Genomic DNA, 20,790 nt, shown 5'->3' with positions numbered 1-20,790 from the left:
AGAAATGCTTTCTTGGGGCTAGCTGGAAATTGTAAAGGGTTAAATTCAGGGGCAAGCAAATGGGTGTGTGCTTAATGATTTCTTTGATGATTTTTTTAGATTACCCAAAAGTTTCTTTGTGCCATTTAACAGTAGAAGGAATTCCATTTGTTGTGGCCTGGGGACAGTATTTACAGTCCACACCTATTAGTTACCAATGTACAGAATAAAAATTACTAATGTTTCTACACAAATTAACACACTGCTGTCCTAAGCATTGCTATAATGCCCTGGAACAAATAAATGCCTTGTGACTGGTAATACTACTTTGGTAGTAATGTAAGTCAAGACTCCAAACCACAAAGCCACTCAATGGGGTTGATTTACTAAAGGCTTCACTTTGCAAGAGAAGTTGCACTTTGTATGAGATTTTTTCCCAGAGCTTAGTGCATGAGATAAAGCCCTGTTGACTGTTTTTTCCTTGCATGTTATTGGGTATTCTTTACAAAGTGAAAAGTGACCACATTCGCTAAGGTCCCTTGTAAAGTGCAACTTCCCAGTTCAGCCTATTTGAATTTTGTAAATCAACCTCAATGTGAGAGTTAAAACATAACATTAGTCCCCATAAAAAAATTACCCTTTTGAACCAACTTTACACAGTGCACTCTACTCTACTTTGTAAACAGCTCTGATATGTATGAAAGAAACTAGCAATAAATCTTGAAGAACACTTCTTTAGAGCAATGCTACTATACTAACTACCCTGCTATTCTTGTAGATATACATACAGTCCTATTAGAAAACAGCATGCTGCTTGGAGGATCCTCAAGCAGTTGTCAGCAAACCAGCCAACACTATTCACTTCACACAAGTTTGGGGTGTAAATTTAACATCTCATTTTTGGTTTCTCGAAAAATTCTCTCGTTTTTACCAACCTTTATAAAAGTAACAGATTCTACTCACTGGTCTCACAGACCTGGAAAACAATACAAGAGATTTTGAAGTGGGAGGTGATGGGTGAGGGATGAAAGAGATGGAAGTCATTTTGAGGGATTTATATGCAGAGAAAGTACACAGCTCAATGGTTTCCTCAAAGAAAGCCTGTATAAGCATTTGGCCTGATCAAGCTGCATAGATGTCTAAAAGGATTCATTCAGCTGCATTTTGGTAGGGTACCATATTTATACTGGACACTTTGAGTACTGCTAATGAGGGAATCAATATTGTATTCATTGTGGACACATCTCAAAAACAGCCTCTCTTCTAGGTCAATTTCCAATGAAGCAGCTGTGTCCTTTGAGTTAAACTCTATACATACTAAAGATTTACTTGAACATTTATATTGGCCTTTCTTCATGTAAAAAACATCTAAATGGACAACAATGATCCAAGGTTACTCAATGCATACATTTGTTTATGGCTCCATTGGGGTCTGTATCCATAGATTTCCAGTAGAGTAGGATCTGTATACTGTATATACACATATACTGTATATCTATATATATATAACATGTAGAGACAACGACAATGTCATTAAACAAATCCCATGTGTATGAGCTTCCTTGTAAAATACTTAGAGCTGGATTCACCATAAGACAGTAGGCCTGTCAGCAACTTATAATATATACTTTGGCTTTACAATTGAAAAAATGATTTATATATAAAGCATTTCTGCTAGAAAGAGACATTTTTAAAATGTAGCTATTGTTTCTACATTAAAAGAAACATAGAGGAAAAGACAAATCCAATCAGTTTTGTGTGATTATGCCTTGTCAGAGAAGTAGGCCTGTGTCTTTAGGCTGCAGAGGCACAGAAGTAGCTTTTTCCTGTATGGTCGTTGTATCATACTTTTTTCTCATCATCAGCAGAAATATAATAATCTTATATATGTTTTATTGGCATCAAATTGTAAACTAGATTAGGACCAGTGTAACAAGATGGCATGTGTAATAGATGTAATCCCAGAAGATGTGTTTTAGGTGCCCATAGTTGTACCTAAAGGCTCCAGTGGTAGAACTCCAGACTGGCCAATATTCATGCGTTAACCTGGTTTCTCTGTTTTAAGTAAATGTTGAGAAGACATTTGGATAGGTCTGGAGCTTTAGTAAATAGATCTTCCTAATATAAATGGTAGTTTCTCCCCCTTTCGTGGCTATTGCTGTCTCACATGTATGTAGTTCTAGCAATGCAGTCAACCCACCTGCTGAAAGCTCCATTCATTTCTTATATCTAAAGCCAAAGGGGATAAAAATTGTGACAGCAGAGGCAGAAGCAGCTGTGAGATTTATACACTGGTCTCCTTAAAAGTTACAAGCAGAGGTCAAAATAGGGGAGACTTAGCTTTTAATGCTTTAAAGGCAATGTAAATAGCAGAATTACAGGAGGTAATAAAAAAGCCAACCTGAAGATGGAAAGTCACATAAATGGTTCAGAATTATAATGATTGAACACTAGCACTGAAACAAGGTTCTTCATATACTCAGCCACAAAGCTCCATAAACTACTACTTCTCATGTGCTAATTCTGTTCTGAAGAAGGGAAAAAGCAGATAGAAACTCATCAAAAGAAACCAGCTTCAACCGTAATACAAGTCAAACAGGTTCTTTGAGCCTTCCAATGAAAAACATCAATAAACTTGGGAAACAAGTATATTTCATGTTTTATTATGTGTAGCCGAGACATAGAATAGGCGAAGTATGATCCTTTAATATCAGCTCTCTAATAACAGGGCTACTTTTATAAGGAAACAATAGAGATGGTAAATAGGGGCCTGGCTTCTTTAAGCCACAGAGAACATGGCTGTGACTACACAAAGCTGTCTTTTGTTTTCCCTTTTTTCTCATCCTTACCGATTTACACTCTGAGCTTTTTTGCTTCAGCTGGTAATGAGTCTGTGTGATATACATAAGTAACAAAACGAGAACTCCCATTGAATGCAACTTGCTGAAAATCACACACTCTGTGAAACTGAGCATTTATTGGTTTTCAGTTTTATGACCACTGTGTTATTTCTGGCTCCTCTAATAGGTTTGAAAAATGGTTCAAATATGTTACTAAGGACATTCACACTTACTCAGCAGTTTTAAGCATGCTGCAGAGCACATTTGATGGAATTCCCATTCCACTGAGCCTGGCTTTGCAGTGGCTGACTTCACATGTAGAAATGTTAATCCCTTCCTTGCCAAAGCAATCACAAGTCCGCTACAGTTTACATTCTTTAGCTCAAAAAGCATTGTGGGTAGCCGTCGGAAACTTTATACAACTCTTACAGACTTGGAACTAGATGCATACCCACGCATACACATAAATAGAGAGATAATTAGATAGAAAGCAAAGATAGATAGATAGATAGATAGATAGATAGATAGATAGATAGATAGATAGATAAAAAAAAGTTTGATTTAGTCGTTAAACTACCTTATTTCTCATAATTGATTATTATTATTATTTATTGTATTATTAATAGTTAGGCAGTTACCTACAAGGCAGGAAATGGCCAAATTACATGTTAAAGATCAAAGATCTAAACCAGTAACACTCAACAGATACAGACACTTTGTTAGCTAACTAATGTTCATTCTAATAATTACTTAGGAAATGGTGAATTTACTGAAGCTGGAGACTGTCAAGTACACAAACGTACATAATATGATTGACTCAGATTTGTGTAGGTGATGGCTTCCTCTGACAAGAAAGATACTTCCAGTAATAAAGCACAATTCATTCTTTTTGTTTTCAATAGAGAAATAAGAGTCAGAATGTTATTGCTTTTTAAAGCTGTCTGTTTCCTCACAAAAAGATTTCCCCTCACTTCCGGTCCCAGTAGCACAGGGACATAAAAATGAGAGGGTGTTGATGTCTCCTGGACAGGAAGACAGAGAGAGCAATGAAAATCTGACAGATTTTCTTGTTACTCCACTTTACTTAATAAATGTGCTTTTGTTGCTGCTTCTGACCTTTAAAGTGGTTGTAAACCTTTGACATGAAATATGAACAAATTACTGCCCTCTATAGTGTGTACTTGTCTCTATCCAGAGCACAAAGTGTGATTTCTGTCTGCTGCCTCTTTCCTCTGCTCTCTGTTACTTCTGACAGGTTTTGCTGACACTAATGCCCCGTACACACGGTCGGATTTTCCAACGGAAAATGTTCGATGGGAGCTTGTTTTCGGAAATTCTGACCATGTGTAGGCTCCATCTGACATTTTCCATCGGAATTTCCGTCAAACACAATTTGAGATCTGGATCTCAAATTTTCCGACAACAAAATCCGTTGTCGGAAATTCCGATTGTGTGTACACAATTCTGACGCACAAAGTTCCACGCATGAGCAGCACTGGCTATTGAACTTTATTTTTCTCGGCTCATCGTACGCGTTGTACGTCACCGCGTTCTTGACGTTCGGATTTTCCGACAAGATTTGTGTGAACGTGTGTATGCAAGACAAGTTTGAGCCAACATCCGTCGGAAAAAATCCATGGATTTTGTTGTCGGAATGTCCGAACGTGTGTACGGGGCGTAAGAGAAAAAAGGTGTCAGGGGGGGAAACTCCAGCACACATTTGTTGGGAACCGTTAAAATCCCTATCTCCAACCACATACTTATACTCTATAAAATCAGGGATGAGGTGCCAGATCTATTGAGGTCACTCAACCCACACCCCATCACCACACAACCTATGATTGACAGCCTCAGCTCTACTTCTGTGTGCTGTGTGATGAGCTCAGACAAGCTGTATAAATTCTGCACTTTGAATTAATGTAGAGAAGAGAAGGCTGCAAATAAAAAGGTACAACTCATATAGCAAGATTTGTTTCATCCCGGTGTATCACCTGAGGCTAGTTATTTCACTGGGAATGTGTAAAGGTTTAAAATCACTTTAAAAGAGATATCCTTTTTGATCCTGTCCATTTTACACCTTGCTACCAAGAAAGATTTAAGGCTGAACACCAACAGTAATAAAAATGTGACTTTGAGCCTGTAATGTGCGAAGAGGCTATAGTAAGACCCATCTTCCCCACCTCCATGGAGCACCTTTTTATGATCATTCCCCTCTTTCCTGGGGTCCAAGCCTACAGAGGAACCTCATCTTCCAGGGTATTGGAAAGGAAGCAAAGCCCCTTCACCACTTGCATGTGCCATTGCTCAGTACATGAGTAACAAATTGCAAGTTTTATTTGTTTAGGTTTTCAGTGGGCTTCAGCGATGGTGCCAGGAAGGGATATAGATCATTAATATATTCAGGGATAATTTATTACTGTCTCTGCTCAGCTTGGGAAAGTGACCCCACATGTCCTGTCTCTTACTGCTGTTGGTGTCTCGACTCCCCTCACTTCTTGTCCCAGCGACTTTCTGACTAGGGAGATGAAAACCAGGGAAGCATAATAAAAAACGCCAGTGGTTCTCAATCTACATAGTACACAATTAAATTTAAAAATAAAGAACTAAAATATGTTTTTGTTGGAATCAGCATTTTTGAGTGAGTTTCAAGTAAGCAATTTATTCCTTCTGGATGTGTGGTCACTTGAAAATCTGCCACTTGCTTCACTGTACTATTTTGAAAACCTGGCAAATGACTGAAGAACTTTCATAGACTATCCTCCTGTACTGAGCAAGGAGGTTATACTTAGCACAGATGTCATATTAATCATCACTTGGTAGGTATTTGAAAATTGGTCACATGTTGGCAAGGCTTTGCCAAAGTCTGCAGCATGCATAGCCAAAATGTGTTTTTTAGTTATGGGATAGCACAGGGAAGGGTTAAAACCCCTATCAGTTGTATTTTATTAGATTTTTTGCTGTCTGCGTATACTTAGGGAAATTTCCCTTTGCTTGCTGCCCCTGAGACACAACAGGAATTTTGTGTACATTTCCCAAAGCAATGGAAATTCCGTTGTTAAACAGTTGTCCCCAACAGATGTCCCAACTGAAAATTTTCCCTTCACCTCTTGTTCTAGGGACATCTCTAAAATATTAGATTGCCCATTCCCTTTATATTTCAGTGACAATGGTCACCAGTACAAATAGAGGGGTGAATCTCCCCAATGGGGGAGACAGCAATACAAACTTGACAGAGGGCTTAGCCCCTCCCTACTCTATCAAAAACATAAAAGATTTTCCCAGAGATAGATGTTAATTACTTACTCTCTTTTTTACTTCTCTCCTTAACAGTGATGAACTTACCAAATTAGATTTAAAGAAGCTGCCGGCACTTCCAACTCAGGCCCTAAAGGAACACCCTTCCCTTGCTTACTGGTAATAATTCTAGTCATTTAATAATGTTAAAGTGTCTAATTACACTTTCTTATTTTTTTCTTGCTTTAATCTATCTGTACTGCATTTCTAAGATATTAAAAAGAATTCCACTTCACATTGTTACATCTAATATACACATAAATTAACTCAAATGCAATAATAGAAAAACAGTCACTGGAATTCATTATACCAGTGTTTCTCAACTCCAGTCGTGAAACTGATCAAATCACCTGTGCAAAATAATGAAAAGCCTAAAACCTGACCTGTTGGGGCGCCTTGAGGACTGGAGTTGAGAAACACTGCATTATACAATAGTTTATAATAAAAGTAATAATAATATGTGTGCACCTAATAACAGCTGTACTATATAAATTATTTTTACAAAAAAAATGTAGTATGAAACCCAATAGATTTGGGTGGTTTATTCAATTAACTTTGTAGAGACATAATGGGGGTATTTACTAAAACTAAAGCACCCAAAATCTGGTGCAGCTGTGCATTGTAGCTAATCAGCTTCCTACCTCAGCTCGTTCAGTTAAGCTTTGACAATAAAACCTGGAAGCTGATTGGTTTCTATGCAGAGCTGCACCAGCTTTTGCACCATACTTTTTTAGTAAATCCTCCCAATGTACATAAAATAACTGACTGCATGTGTATGCACAGCAATAACCATTGATCCAAACCTTGTATTTTTTTCAGTGAGGAGAGAGTTGTAGAATATTACAAGAAGTTAAATGGACAGACCAGAGGACAAGCTATTGTAAAGTAAGTTTTCTGTTACCGATAAGTTTATATCATGTATACAGGGTTGCATTTATAATTAGGCACAATATGCAGAGGCACAAAGGCAGCTTTTCTCTGTACAATTATCAATCATGCATTTTCCCATCGTTGCTGGTAATACAGTTATCTCATATAAGCGTATTACACATTGTCCCAGAATTTTTTAACAGGTTCAGAGTAGTAAATCAAGAAAATTTTATAAGACGTGATATATATATATATATATATATATATATATATATATATATATATAAAAGTAATTAAGAACAAATAGCAAAATCTAATGTGGAAATGTTACGGAGCCATAAAACACTATGGGGATTATTTACTAAAGGCAAATCCACTTTGCACTGCAAGTGCACTTGGAAGTGCAGTCACTGTAGATCTGAGGGGGACATGCAAGGACAATAAAAAACAGCACTTTTGCTTGCACATGATTGGATGATAGAAATCATCAGAGCTTCCACTCATTTCTATTTTCCCCTCAGATCTACAGCGACTGCACTTCCAAGTGCACTTGTAGTGCAAAGTGGACTTGCCTTTAGTAAATAAACCCCTGTTTGTATGATAATATTTGAAGACTACTTCCTTAAAAACTATTTTTAACTAAAGCAAAATTCCATTGAATACTTACAGGAATTGGCCTGTAAAGGCACGTCTAATTCCTGGTTTTAATATGTGTTAAAGCAGAACTCTGGGACAAAAAGATTTGCCCTTGCAGTGGTTCTCAATCTCCTTAACTCATTTTACCTGGGGATGATGAATAAGGTTATATACTTACCTTATTCCCAACCCCCGCAGGCTACACAAGTGCAAAAAAATATGCTAGACATACAAAATGCCTGTGTGTATAAACTCTAAGAACTGTTTCTATTACATCACAGGAAACAGATCCAAACTTTTCTCTAAGGCTGGCCATACACTATACAATTTTCTTATTCAATTTTCTTTAGATTTACCTTCAACTATGTAGTGCAAGGGCCTGCCTGATTGCATACACATTGAAAGTGTTTAGGTTTGACCTCATATTATATGGTTTTGGTAAATCTAAAGAAAAATTGAATAAGAAAATTGTATAATGTATGGCCAGCCTAAGGCCGGCCATAGACAGAGCAATTTTCTGTCCTGCAGCCAAAGGTTGCAGGACAGAAAATCGCTCAGTTCTCCCATCAACACAGTCATTGTTGATGGGGAAATAATTTCCGTGGAGCCATTGTGTTCTCCCAGTGGGGTATAACAGCCGCTAGCAATAATCGCATGTAAAATCCGACAGGCTGATTGTACCCAAGTTAATCAATCAATCAACTTGGGTACATTCAGCTTGCCCAAACATGGTTCAGATCACAGCCGAGATTCGAACCGTCTATGGCTGGCTTAACAGTTAATTTTTTTCTGACAATTTGTGTTAGACTGCCTATTGTAGGTAATTTCAGCTGATTTCTATAAAAAAAAAAAAAAAAACTTAAGAAATGAAGCATTATATTAGCTGAAGTGACCATAGTTTCCCATATTTCTGAGTAATAGTCTCTTTCACACGGTGCTGATGTATGAACATCTGATATTCCTGGCATAAAAAAAACCTAAGGATGGGCTGTATAACATGCCTGTAGTTGTGCGTGTTTGTTGATATTCGCATGTAAGTGTACACACATGCAAACATTCTTTTTGCTTTTTTTAATATCAAGGAATTGTGCCGCACATGCATTTTTGAGGGGCAATGCAGATATCTGTTTTTTTTTTTCCCCTGACTTAGAACCCTTTCACACTGGAGGCGTTTTTCAGGCGCTACAGCACTAAAATTAGCACCTGAAAAAAAGCCTCAGCTGCAAACCCAGTGTGAAAGCCCAAGTGCTTTCACACTGGGGCGCTGCGCTGGCAGAGCACCACAAAAAGTCCTGCCAACAGCTTCTTTGCAGCGGTGAACACACCGCTCCTCCGCCGCTCCTGCCCATTGAAAACAATGGGGCAGCACGGTGGCAAAGCGCAGCTGCAGCGGCATTTTGCGGGTGGATTTAACCCCCTTTCAGACGCTAGCGGGGGGTTAAAACCACCCCACTAGCGGGCGAATAACGCCACTAAAACACCAGTAAAGTGGCGCTAAAAATAGCACCGCTTTACCACTGACGCCCGGGGCGGCTCAGTGTGAAAGGGGTCTTATACGCAGCACACGTTTATGCACCTGTGGGTATATGTACATTGAAAGCAATAGTCTGCATTTATATCAGTGAAAAAACACCTGTATGCCTAAAAACGCTGCATTTTTAGGCTTTAATGTGCAAGAAGCCTAAAGGTGAAAGTTAGCTAGGTAAAAAATAATTTTCTTTAAACACCATCTGTGGGTTCATTCTTTAGACCTTTTCGTTGGCTATTTCTCTGGACAACCATATTAAATACAGTATGTAGTTAGCAATATCGAATAAAGCATTGCAGCAAAGGCACATTTTATATATACAGTATATACTGTGTGTGTGTATGTGTATATATAGATATATATATATATCTATATATACACACACACACACACACACACACAATTGTGTACTGTGATCCGTAACAGGTCAAAATGTTTCCTGCTAAAAGTCTTTGCAGCCATTAGAGAATCAGCACTTTTTAAGGCGCTGGAATGACTAGAGTTGCTGTATGCTGAGCCAATGAAAGTGTGGCTTAATAAGTAACATATGATTTTTATTTTTCAGTTACATGAGTATTGTAGAATCCCTTCCCACGTATGGAGTGCATTATTATGCAGTTAAGGTAAGCTAAACACTTGTAAATTTAAGCTTCTGCCTGAAATTTTAAATAGAGTGTTTTTTATCAGGTGCCAAAGTGAGCAACAAGTGTATATATAATAGTTTGATGAAAAAATGATTCTGTATAAAATATTTGGTAAGTCACATAGAGCCAAACAAATAGCACTATGGCCAAGATTTAGGCTTTAAAGCTCTGATCAGACCTGTAAGAGCACGTTTTGTGCACAAAACTTGCAGGTATGGCAGCCAATTAATTTCAGTGGGCTGCTCTTCCCACAAGAAACGCAGGAAAAGAAGTCCCTGACCTTTTTTTAAAATTGCGCTGCACCAAGCCGCTTGGTGCTTTCATGTGCAAAATCACGACGCAGGTGCCAATGCCTGGGGGTGCCACTAAGAATTAATGGCACCTCCATGCATTCTTTCTCTGGGTCAGGAACGCACACAGACTTGCACAGGTTTCCCAGCTACAGAGCTGTGAACCTAGCCTTAAAGTGATGGTAAAGGTTTATTTTTTTATTTTTCTCAAATTAAAATAACAAACATGATATTATACTTACCTGTTCTGTGCAATAGTATTGCACAGAGCAGACCCTCATCTCATCTTCCTGCGCTCTAGGCTCCTCCTTTTCTCCGAATTCCCCCCATAGCAACCTGCTTGCTATGGAGGCACTTATGTAGCACGCTCCCGAGCCAGGCTCTGTATGTCCATAGACTCACTCAATCCCTCCTCACTGGATTTGACTGACAGAAGCAGGAGCCAATAACAAAACAAAGATATACATGTCACTTTAAGGGGGTTCTTTAAATTTGGTCAAGGACCAATTTTTATCCAGTGACATCTTGTAATAATATATTACAGTGGTAAAAGTCAGGTATCTACACACTTATGTAAATTTAGTTACTTGAGCAACTCATTAGAGGACATTGCAATATAAAACACTGTTGTGTGAAGAGATCATTCAGATGCTGCATTACTAAGCAGTCCTTTTTGTGGTGAACAATATTTTAACAATACTTTTCAGTACTTTATTAATGATAACTAGAAAGGATAAATAAAATAAAGTTTAACTAACTTACAAAACCATAAGTCATCAGAGAATGCTAGTTACCTGGGGAAGTTTCAGGGTTAGGGGGTAGTAAGTATACAAAGAAGGACAATTTTAGGACTTTCTTAAACTATGTACTTGTTCTGGATCAGTGATCCAGAAAGTTTAGATGACATAAGGGTTGATTTACTAAGGGCATATAGGCTGTTTACTTTGCAATGGAATTTTCCTATAGCTTAGTGAATACGGTGAAAATTCACGTGCAAAGATAATTTTAAAAATGTATTATCTTCTTCATTCACTAATGTTTCCCACTGCGATAAAGGTTGTTAGTAGCATAAAGTGAACCTGTCAAATATTTTGAACTTTTAACAACAAAAGTCCTGCCTAAAGCCGGGTACTCACGGGCCAAATGTCGGGATACAATGGCCAGTTCACAAAAAACGGCCGATATTCAGCCGTTTGTATGTCAGTCTGTCCGACAGAAGCCGGGCATTTGGACAGCTTCTGTTGGACAAGCATGCTGGAAAACCAGCAGCCGACTGACTCCCAAACAGCGCTCTCAGCCAATGGCAGAGAGTACTAGTCAGAGTGTTCTGGTTGGGGGGGGGGGGGGGCCTGTCAGAGCACAACTGCTCAGCAGGGGGGGGGGGGATCCCTGAACTAATCTCGCATGGTTAGTACAGCTACTCTGACTGGAGATGACAGGTATTTTTTAAGTTCAACACGTGGGTGTAGTGTGTACCCAGCTTAAGAGCAAATATGGCATTGGAACTGATTTACTAAAGACAAAAAGGCTGTTAACTCTGCAAGGCAATTTTGCCTTAGCTTAGTGAAGGGATGCAGCTCTGCTAACATCTATTGTCCATTCACGTGCAAGCAAAAATACTTTTTTTTTTATTTCCTTGCATGTGATTGGGTATTCTTTACAGAGTGAGTTTCCAACACATTTACTAAGCTTAGCGAAGAATCCTTTGCAAAGTAAACAGCCTGTTTGCCGTTAATAAATCAACCCGGATTTCTCAGCTTTTACCTTTATCAGCAAAAAAAACCATTGCATGCCACTCTAATTTAGTTTTAATTTAGTAGGGTCTTGACCTCCCTGCCTTTCGGACTAAGCCCCACACACCTACTAGCCCATGTCCATTGAGAGTGCATTTTTTGGGCACTGAAATGCTCTCACTGGGCAGGGTGTAACAGTTGAGTAGGCCTTGTCCCCAAAATAAGCAAAGTTAGCCCCAAGTAGAAAGTGAAAAAAAAAGGGCTGCCTGGGTAATTAAGGTAATAGCAGATGCCTTGTGGGAGCTGTTAGTAGGCATGCCTTTTTTCTTAGAATTTTTTTAATGGATGTCAAGTTCTCTATAGGAATAAAAACTCTATTGAATAAGGCTGTTACCCTGTTTCCCTGAAAATAAGACCTAGCATGATTGTCGGTGATGGCTGCAATATAAGCCCTACCCCTCAAATAAGACCTAGTTAAAGTCCTTGTAGGTCTTATTTCCAGGGTAGGGCTTATTTTCGGGGAAACAGGGTAGGGCTTATTTGGGGGGTAGGGCTTATATTGCAGCCTTCACCAACAATCACGCTAGGTCTTATTTTCGGGGAAACAGGGTAGTATGTGATAGCAATACATTGGCACAGCAACTGAAACAGGGTAATAGGTAAAACTTTTACTCAGTGCCTCTATCCAACATCATGTTTTATGTCCTACAAGATTTTTGTGACATGCTTGACAAGGTTCTGTGTAGACCTAAGCGATGGTCCAACCACTATTGCACTAAGAAAAGGTTTTCAACATGACCTGTTCTGTACTAACATTTTTTATAAAGTGTATTGCAACATTTTGCTTTTACAAAGTCTTATAAATTGTTGCTGTATACCCCAATACATTGACATGAGAATTTGTCCAGATTTACATTTCCTAATTACCAGCACAAATCACGGATGCATAACTGAGGGTTATAGTGACCTTTGCTCTCTACATTGTTACCCCTCGTATTTTCTCACTACTTACTCCTCAGACTAACTGACTAGCACCATCTGTAAAAAAAGAAAGAATGCTGTTGAAATATTGATAAGAAAATAGCAGGGATCCCACTTGGGATTTACATTAGTTATTTCTAGCGTTATGTGGTCTGAATAATATATTCAATAGGCTGACAGGGAAGCTTTCCTAATCATAGCAGTCCACTTCCTGCTGATAAGGTCTGCAATTAGCCTATTTTATGTGAAGCTTGACATATACTATATGTTAATAGGTCACTTCCACAGTATTTTTAATGTGCTCTATATATTATTAGTTTGTGGATGACTTTGTATGAATGGAGGAAAGAGCCTGCCACCCTGACGTTGTAGACCTTGGCCTTTCAATATCCTTCAACATTCTGAAGCTTGTTTGCTCACTAGAGCTGCATGAAGCATTTCAACAAGAAATCCGGTCTGGTTTTTGAAAAACGGAAAAGAAAGAAAATGAGCTCAGTATCTTCAATTTTACCAAAAGCAATTAGTCTGTTTTTAATGAAAAATTAAATCATTGTCATTGGTATCCATGTTAAACAGTTCAAATCTTGTTATCTTTTCTTCAGTTTCCCTGAACCAGATCCACATCTACATTTAGAGCCTACTGTGCACCACACAATAGTAAATTCATCATTTTAAATTGATCCCCCTACGTATAGACCAATCATCGGTACCTTAAAGCGGTGTTCCACCCGCAAAACACTGTAGCTGCTGATTTTAATAAAGACACTTTCCTGTCCAGGGAGCCCGCGATTTCGCCCCCCCCCCCCCCGGAGGCCGCCCCGTCCATCCGATCAGGTGCAGGTGCCGCCATTCTAATTAAGGGAAACTGGCAGTGGAGCCTTGCGGCTTCACTGCCCATTTCCTATTGTGCATGCGCGAATCGCGCGGCGCTTTGTTAATGACCAGCTGTTTTCTGGGACACACACAGGTCCCAGAAGACAGCGCACAAGAGGATATGACGCACGCGAGGATATGACGTCCTGCGCTGCAGACCGGATGGATCGGAAGTACAGCCTGTACTTTATAAAAAGGTACTATAGAAGAAAAAAAATTTTTTTACTATCCAAAAAAGAGGGGTGGAGAGGTGGTCTTTCGTTTAAGACCACCTCTCAAAAGTGGGTGGAACTCCGCTTTAACTCCATAGGGTAAAGTGTTGCCGTTGTGAAGATTATTAATATGTAGGATTTATCACCCTTTCTGTTTGTCCTGGCCCACCAAAGTGGATGGAGTTTTTAATTTGTCCCTAGAAAAGGTGAGGGGAAATCTTCTAATGGGGACAACTGTTCTTGTGACAACTGTCTGAGAGGGGCTTCCCCTGACTTCCTCTCACTTCTACAGCTCTGGAACAGGAAATGAAAGGAAATCTCAGACAGTAAGAAATAAACTGAAAGATATTTTATCCTTTCTAAACCTAAAAAAATATTTTTTTTGGCAATGCTAACACTTTAACAGACTGCACAATGTCAATAAATTGCTTTGACACAGCTTCCTACAGCTTTCACTGTATATTGAAGTAAACTACCTATACTTTAGATACTCTTTTATCAGACTGCCCGCAGCTATCTGACTGCACCTATAAAACAATGATTATTTTCTGTACAGCAGCAGTTGGTAGCACTCATCATTATAACAAAGGAATATAGGTGATGTGCTGTCACATGCTGTCTGTCTTCACTATTCCATGTCTAGGCTCCCCTTTCATGCAGCATTGTCTATAAGTGTTCATGACACACTATCCTGCTAACAGCTATGCTGACAGCTGTCTTAATCTTTGTAGAATAATGGAGCCAGCAATCCCAGGACTATATTTATCATGTAGGAGAGCCATGCACAAGTCTAGAATAATAATTTTACAGTGTAAGTGCAGACATGGCTTCCCTAATACCATTTCCTTTTTACACTGTGTTTAATGGTAATGGACAATTTGCTTTAAAGTTGAACTCCAGGCAGAACAAATTCTAAACAAATCTTATGACAATTCCTTCTTTACCAGAGTTTCTAACTCCCTTTATTATTGCAGCAAATCCTTCATGAATACTTATTAGAGCGTTGTCAAATCTAGCAGCAGGGTGATGATTTCTGTTTTATAAGACTGGCCACCTCTATACTGTCTCTGTAAGCAGGCAGTCACTTAACAGCCCTACTGTAGTTTGGGTTTGTGCAAAGATATCAGTGTTGGCTTTGGGGTTGGCGCTGGTCTCTCCATTCACTGCTCATGCATGCCTTTCCTCGCCCATCCACAATTTTTTTTCCCATTCATCCAAATGCAAAATTAATGAACATTGTCAATCCACATTTGCACAGTGAGCTCTTCAGGTCTACAGGCATGCCCGGATCTTTGAATGAAGTGAATAAGCAAAGGGCATACAGTACAGGGTGGAAGAGAAACCTGACAGTAGTGGGTTAAATTGGTTGTTAGGGTATGAAAGGTCAGGACTCTTACCTGATTGGCTGAGCAGATGGAGCAATGGGGAGGAACAGGAGAGAGAGTATTTGGAGGGGAGGAGTGAGGGGGCTTCACTTGCAGACTGAAAATTGTTCCTCCCTCCCACCTTGATGATTTTGTTTTATCATTTTTTTGCTGCTGGGGTGGTCGTTGGCCATTTGGGGTCCTTGTAGAGGGTCTAAACATGGTGTCTATTGATAAAATGGTAGAACCCATCTCAGCTGTGGATTTCTCCGGTTGGTCTTGTTCAGTTTTGATCAGTGTTCAGTTTTGATCAGTGTTTCTCAATCAAGGCACCCTTTAAAGTTAGAGACAGTCTCAAGGCACCCTTTAAAATTGTGGACAATCTCAAGGCACCCCATTCTAAAATGTAAAAACCTATTCTAATAGTTTTACATAATGCGGCAGCATCGACACTTGTAGGACACCCGACATTAGAGGTGATTTATTCTTCTAAAGCAAATACACTTTTGCACACTAGTACCAACTAGTATTCCAGTGTTTCTCCTCTCCCTCAATTTCTCTCCATCATTCAGCTAATGTGACCCCAGTGTTGACGGAGAGGGACAGGGGAGGGTCAAACAAGGATTCTGTGCAGGCCCTCAACACCCTACTTATCAACACTGATGACATCACCGGTTGTGGCCGGAAGGTTGAAATGGTGCACAATGAAAACCCGTGTAACTAAAAAGCAGGCTTGATCCATCTGCTGGCTTGCATAAATTTTTGGGCAATTTTTTGCCATATTGCCAAGGCACCCCTGAAGAAACATCAAGGCACCCCAGGGTGCCTGGGTACCCTGGTTGAAAAAGGCTGGTTTAGACTAACTGGGTAGTGTAAGGTGGTAGGTGTCTGTGGTCAGTTAGGATAGTCCCTGAAGTGGTGTTTGGGGGCTGGGGACAGAACCTAGATTTATGGTACCACGGACTCCAAGCTCCAGCTGAATTTGATTGGCAGCAGTGGGAGCCTGCTGTGTCTCAGCCAATCAGGAAGGAGAATTTCAGACATCTGAGACACTCGTGGACATCACTGGACAGAGAGGGACCTCAGGTAAGTGTTAGGTGGGCTGAGAGGGCTGCTGCACACAGAAGGCTTTTTATCTTAGCACATAGAATGCATAAAGATAATAAAAAAAAAACTTCTGCCTTTACAATCCCTTTAAGTTTTTAAAGTGGTTGTAAACTTCAGACATGAAATTTGAACAAAGCATAGCCCTCTATAGTGTGTATATGTCTCTAATAAGAGCACTAAGTGTCATTTCTGTCTGCTGCTTCATTCCCCTAATATCAGCATGAATCACTTCTGACAAATTTTTCTGACACCAAGAGAAAAATGGTGACAGGGCCTGGAGTTCCAGGCAAATGACAGTCTCAGCTCTGTTCCTGTGTGCTATGTGAAAGGAGGTGTGTCCATTCCCTCCAATCAGCTCTCAGAGCTCTCCTTACTGAGCTCTGCAAAGTGTAACTTCAGCTTTCCGCCCCCTTTTTTCTCAACTCTCACACAAGCTTTAAATAAACTGGACTTTGAATGGATGTAGAGAAGATTAGACTGCAGATAAACAAGTACAAGTAGGAGGATTTTGTTTCACCTCTGTGTATGACCTGAGGCCAGTCACTTCACTGGGTATATGTAAAGGTTTACAACTACTTTAATTACTTTAATGCACATTTATCCTTTTGCCTCTCTTATGCCCTGTACACACGGTCGGACTTTCCGACGGAATATGTGCGATCGGAGCTTGTTGTCGGAAATTCCGACCGTGTGTGGGCTCCATCAGACTTTTTCCATCGGAATTTCCGACACACAAAGTTTGAGAGCAGGCTATACAATTTTCCGACAACAAAATCCGTTTGCGTAAATTCCAACCGTGTGTGGACAATTCCGACGCACAAAGTGTCACGCATGCTCAGAATAAATTAAGAGACGAAAGCTATTGGCTACTGCCCCATTTATTGTACCGATGTACGTGTTTTACGTCACCACGTTCAGAACGATCGGATTTTCTGACAACTGTGTGTATGCAAAACAAGTTTGAGCCAACATCTGTCGGAAAAAATCCATGGATTTTGTTGTCGGAATGTCTGAACAATATCCGACCGTGTGTACGAGGCATAAGAGTTTTCTTGGAGTACACAGACAATAGTAAAGCGATTACTGCAATAAACAAGTATGTTTTGTAATTTATAAATCTTTTATCACATACCGCTTCTACCGTTTATTTCTTATGAACATTCTCCTTTTTCATAGGATAAACAAGGAATTCCCTGGTGGCTGGGACTTAGCTACAAAGGTATTTTCCAATATGATCACCACGATAAAGTGAAACCACGAAAGGTATGTGTCTTATCATAAAAAAAAATTACAGAGTTCAGTATTGTTCAGGATGTTTTGCTTTGGTATTTGAGTGCTGAGAAAAATACAGGAAGCTCACTTTTCTTCTGGAATTGTAGTTGGCTGTTTCTGGCTTGAATGCACAATCATCCATCCACTGGCTGGCTATTTCTAGAAAAATTGGCCACTGGCCTGGAACAAGCATGCTGCAAAGAAAGTCAGCGTTAACTTGGAACACCTATCCTGCATACTTGCTCTAGGTCTGTGACTCTGTGTTTTGAAGTCCTTGGAGTAGTTTTTTTTCAAAGAAACTTGGTACTGGAGCCACTGCTTCATCTCAGACTATTTGCTATATGTGGCCTGTTTTTGCTAGAAGATTCCGGGAGTGTGTAGCTATACATATGACACTGAGATGACTTGCAGAAATCCAGAGAAGGATTATGGTGAACTGACCTACAAATACTTAACTGGCACCTAAAAGAGGAGCAGGAAGCACAAAAATGATACACAGTTTTTTTTAACATGACTAAAACAGTGGCTATACACATAGCGATTTGTGATCGATATAAGTACTAGGGATTGCAGTAAGTGCTTCACACACTGTTTTGTTCTGCAATGTCATGACCGACTGAAATTATCATTAGAAAATACAGGCTATCAGTCGTAAATATGAATGATTGAAAACAATGGGAGGCTGACAGATACCAATAACTCGCTCATGAAGCAATTACCTGCAAATGATCAGCCTTGGATGCAGACTGTCTGCATCCAGGACCCATTATTCACAGGTAATTACTCCATGAGCAATTACATGTGAGCGGCCACAAACAGCTGTAGGAGCTGTCAGCCTCCCATTGTTTACAATGGGGCTTGCACCCACAACTAATAAGAGGGAACCCCATTGGGTCTCCCATATCTTATCTCAAAGGGCCCCATTTGCAGGTGTGAGTAAGGCCATAAATATTACAGTGAGGTGGCCTGTAGACTTCTGAAGACTACAGACCTACAGATACTTGGGTGATGCTGAACAAACAGGAAGGAAGATGCATTACTAATTTTTTTCAATTTTCTAACAATTTCAATCACTTTGATTCAGTTTTTGATCCTTACAAAGTCTGGCTTAAAGTGGATGTAAACCTGATTCATAAAATTTGGCCTAAGCACATGTATCTGTAGTGTTTTCTTATCTCTCTTCAAAGCCCTGAGTCCCATGTGTTTTCTGCTGTTTCGTTGCTCTGTTATCAGCATAAAAACTTCTGACAAGTTCTCTGTCAACCAAGATAAAAACAGCCTGAAACTTTTGTTGTGGGAGGTTGCTATAAGTAGATTAACAGAGAGCTTGCCTTGTCACAGCACAGCTCTGCAAGTCTCTGCTTTTGTGGAGTGGGGTTGTGTGCTTTTCCTCCAATCAGCTGTCTTGGCTGTATGCCAAGAATTCACTCCCAGTGGAAGAGAAAATCTGTAACACAATGTGCACTTTCTAAAGAATACATAAAGCTGAAGACAGCAGATATACATATAAAACCTATGTAGGGAGATTTGTTTCATCCTTGTGTATCATCTGCGGATGTTCACTTCCTGGGTAGAGGAGAGGGTTTACATTCACTTTAAGGCAACCCACCACCATCCCTGGTAATTATAAATATATAACGTTTTGGTGGTAGGTTTCCTTGTTCCAGTCACCAAACTGCTGGTTTGAAATGCCAGAAAAATGTTCTGTACCCAAAGGCTTTAGAATACCTATTGCTGCTCTTTTGCTCCCTTGCTCTTTTCTGTGTCTTCAAGCAACAGTCAGGGCATTTGTTCAGTGTAAATAGGATTACAATGGGGCATCTAAATTCGAAATACATAGCTACAATTACCCTTTTTTTTTGGTAAATTTTGATTACCAGTCATCTGTCTGCTGGTGTCAAGGAAATTGTACAGTACCTTTGGTACTGCACATTCCACCCGAATGCATAAAATACACATTCATTTGAACTGATTTGAATAGAGAACTGCAGATCAATGTAGCATACAGGGTTTCTTTTTACTATGTGTTGAAATGCAGTGTGTTGGTGGGAACAGACTGTTGAAAACAGCAGATTTTTATGTCCATGCATTTTACCTGTGCTGGGAAATGCAGCAAAATGCATGACAATGCTCCTGGTAGGAACAAACCCAAAAAAGACCATGTACCCTCATCATAATAATATGGGCGATGTGGGAACAAATCAGCAGTCCTGTGTTGTAATTAAATGCCTGGCTGGGTGCAGAGTTACCTTTTCTTTGAAAAAAAAATCAGTGGACTCCAGCCAAATATTTACTGTAGGCATTACACTATGCAATAAGCAACGTTAACATCATCCAACCACTACTCTCCTCTTCCAGCTACACAAAAATAAGCATAGATTCTCGGTCATATTGAGTTTATAGCCAAATTGTGCCTGCACATCCAGTTTTATTCATAGTAGTACTATGAGTACTAGTACTAGGGTCTAATAAATCAATGTAAACTACAAAGTAACATTTGGTACCAACTTTTCACATGCACAGTAGATAGCGTCATTTACATTTAACAGAAGTTCCATGGACAAAGAAGGTGTCAGTGTTGGCCTAGACCCCTGCAGATAAATTGGTGATTCCCTCTTCGGTTTATGGTCTGTAAATATCCATATTCAAGCTGTAAATTGTTTTGGACAATAAATGTCAGAATTTGCAGTTTCCACATGATCTCACATAGCTGACGCTGCATGGCAAAAATAATATGCAGTATAACAAGTAACACAAATCACCATAATACAACTGTTGTAGATCCTCTTGCGGACTGGTACTATGAAACTGACAGTAATGCTGTAATCACATGTAAATGTTTGTAAAAATTATTTAAATTACTTCCAAAAAGTAGTTAAACAGGTTATAGTTGATTGATAGAAAAACAGGACCTGGTAGATTGTGATGTCATTTCCAATGCACTGTTTTTGTGTCATTTGAATAAAACATGGGTCTTCAAACCCTCTAAGCAAAATGTCAGTTTGCTGTCTTAGGGGGGCTAGATTGTTGCTGGTGGGGGGGTAAGAAGATGTTCCCAGCATCAGCGGTGTAAATAATGGCTCAGGCTTGGTGGGAGTAAAACAATTTACATAATGACTGTGGTCAGTAGGGTGAAGAATAGCACCCCCTCTTTGGTATCTCTGGGA

The 20,790-nt window shown here is 39.5% G+C and overlaps 1 protein-coding gene across 5 annotated transcripts in view; it reads left to right on the top strand.

Moving 5' to 3' along the window:
- Nucleotides 1-20,790, top strand: part of FRMD4A (FERM domain containing 4A) — a 566,280-nt gene that overhangs the window by 459,246 nt on the left and 86,244 nt on the right. For all 5 annotated transcript variants that reach the window (XM_073619521.1, XM_073619519.1, XM_073619520.1 and 2 more), the window contains exons 8-11: nt 6,150-6,233; nt 6,933-6,998; nt 9,713-9,770; nt 17,528-17,614. In XM_073619521.1, coding sequence (XP_073475622.1) covers nt 6,150-6,233; nt 6,933-6,998; nt 9,713-9,770; nt 17,528-17,614 — 295 coding nt within the window. The remainder of the gene's footprint in view (nt 1-6,149; nt 6,234-6,932; nt 6,999-9,712; nt 9,771-17,527; nt 17,615-20,790) is intronic.

The sequence above is a fragment of the Aquarana catesbeiana genome, linkage group LG03 (genome assembly GCF_042186555.1).
Source record: "Aquarana catesbeiana isolate 2022-GZ linkage group LG03, ASM4218655v1, whole genome shotgun sequence".
NCBI lineage: Eukaryota > Metazoa > Chordata > Amphibia > Anura > Ranidae > Aquarana > Aquarana catesbeiana.
Note: the sequence above shows the minus strand (reverse complement) of the source record. Positions and strands in the feature narration are given on the sequence as shown.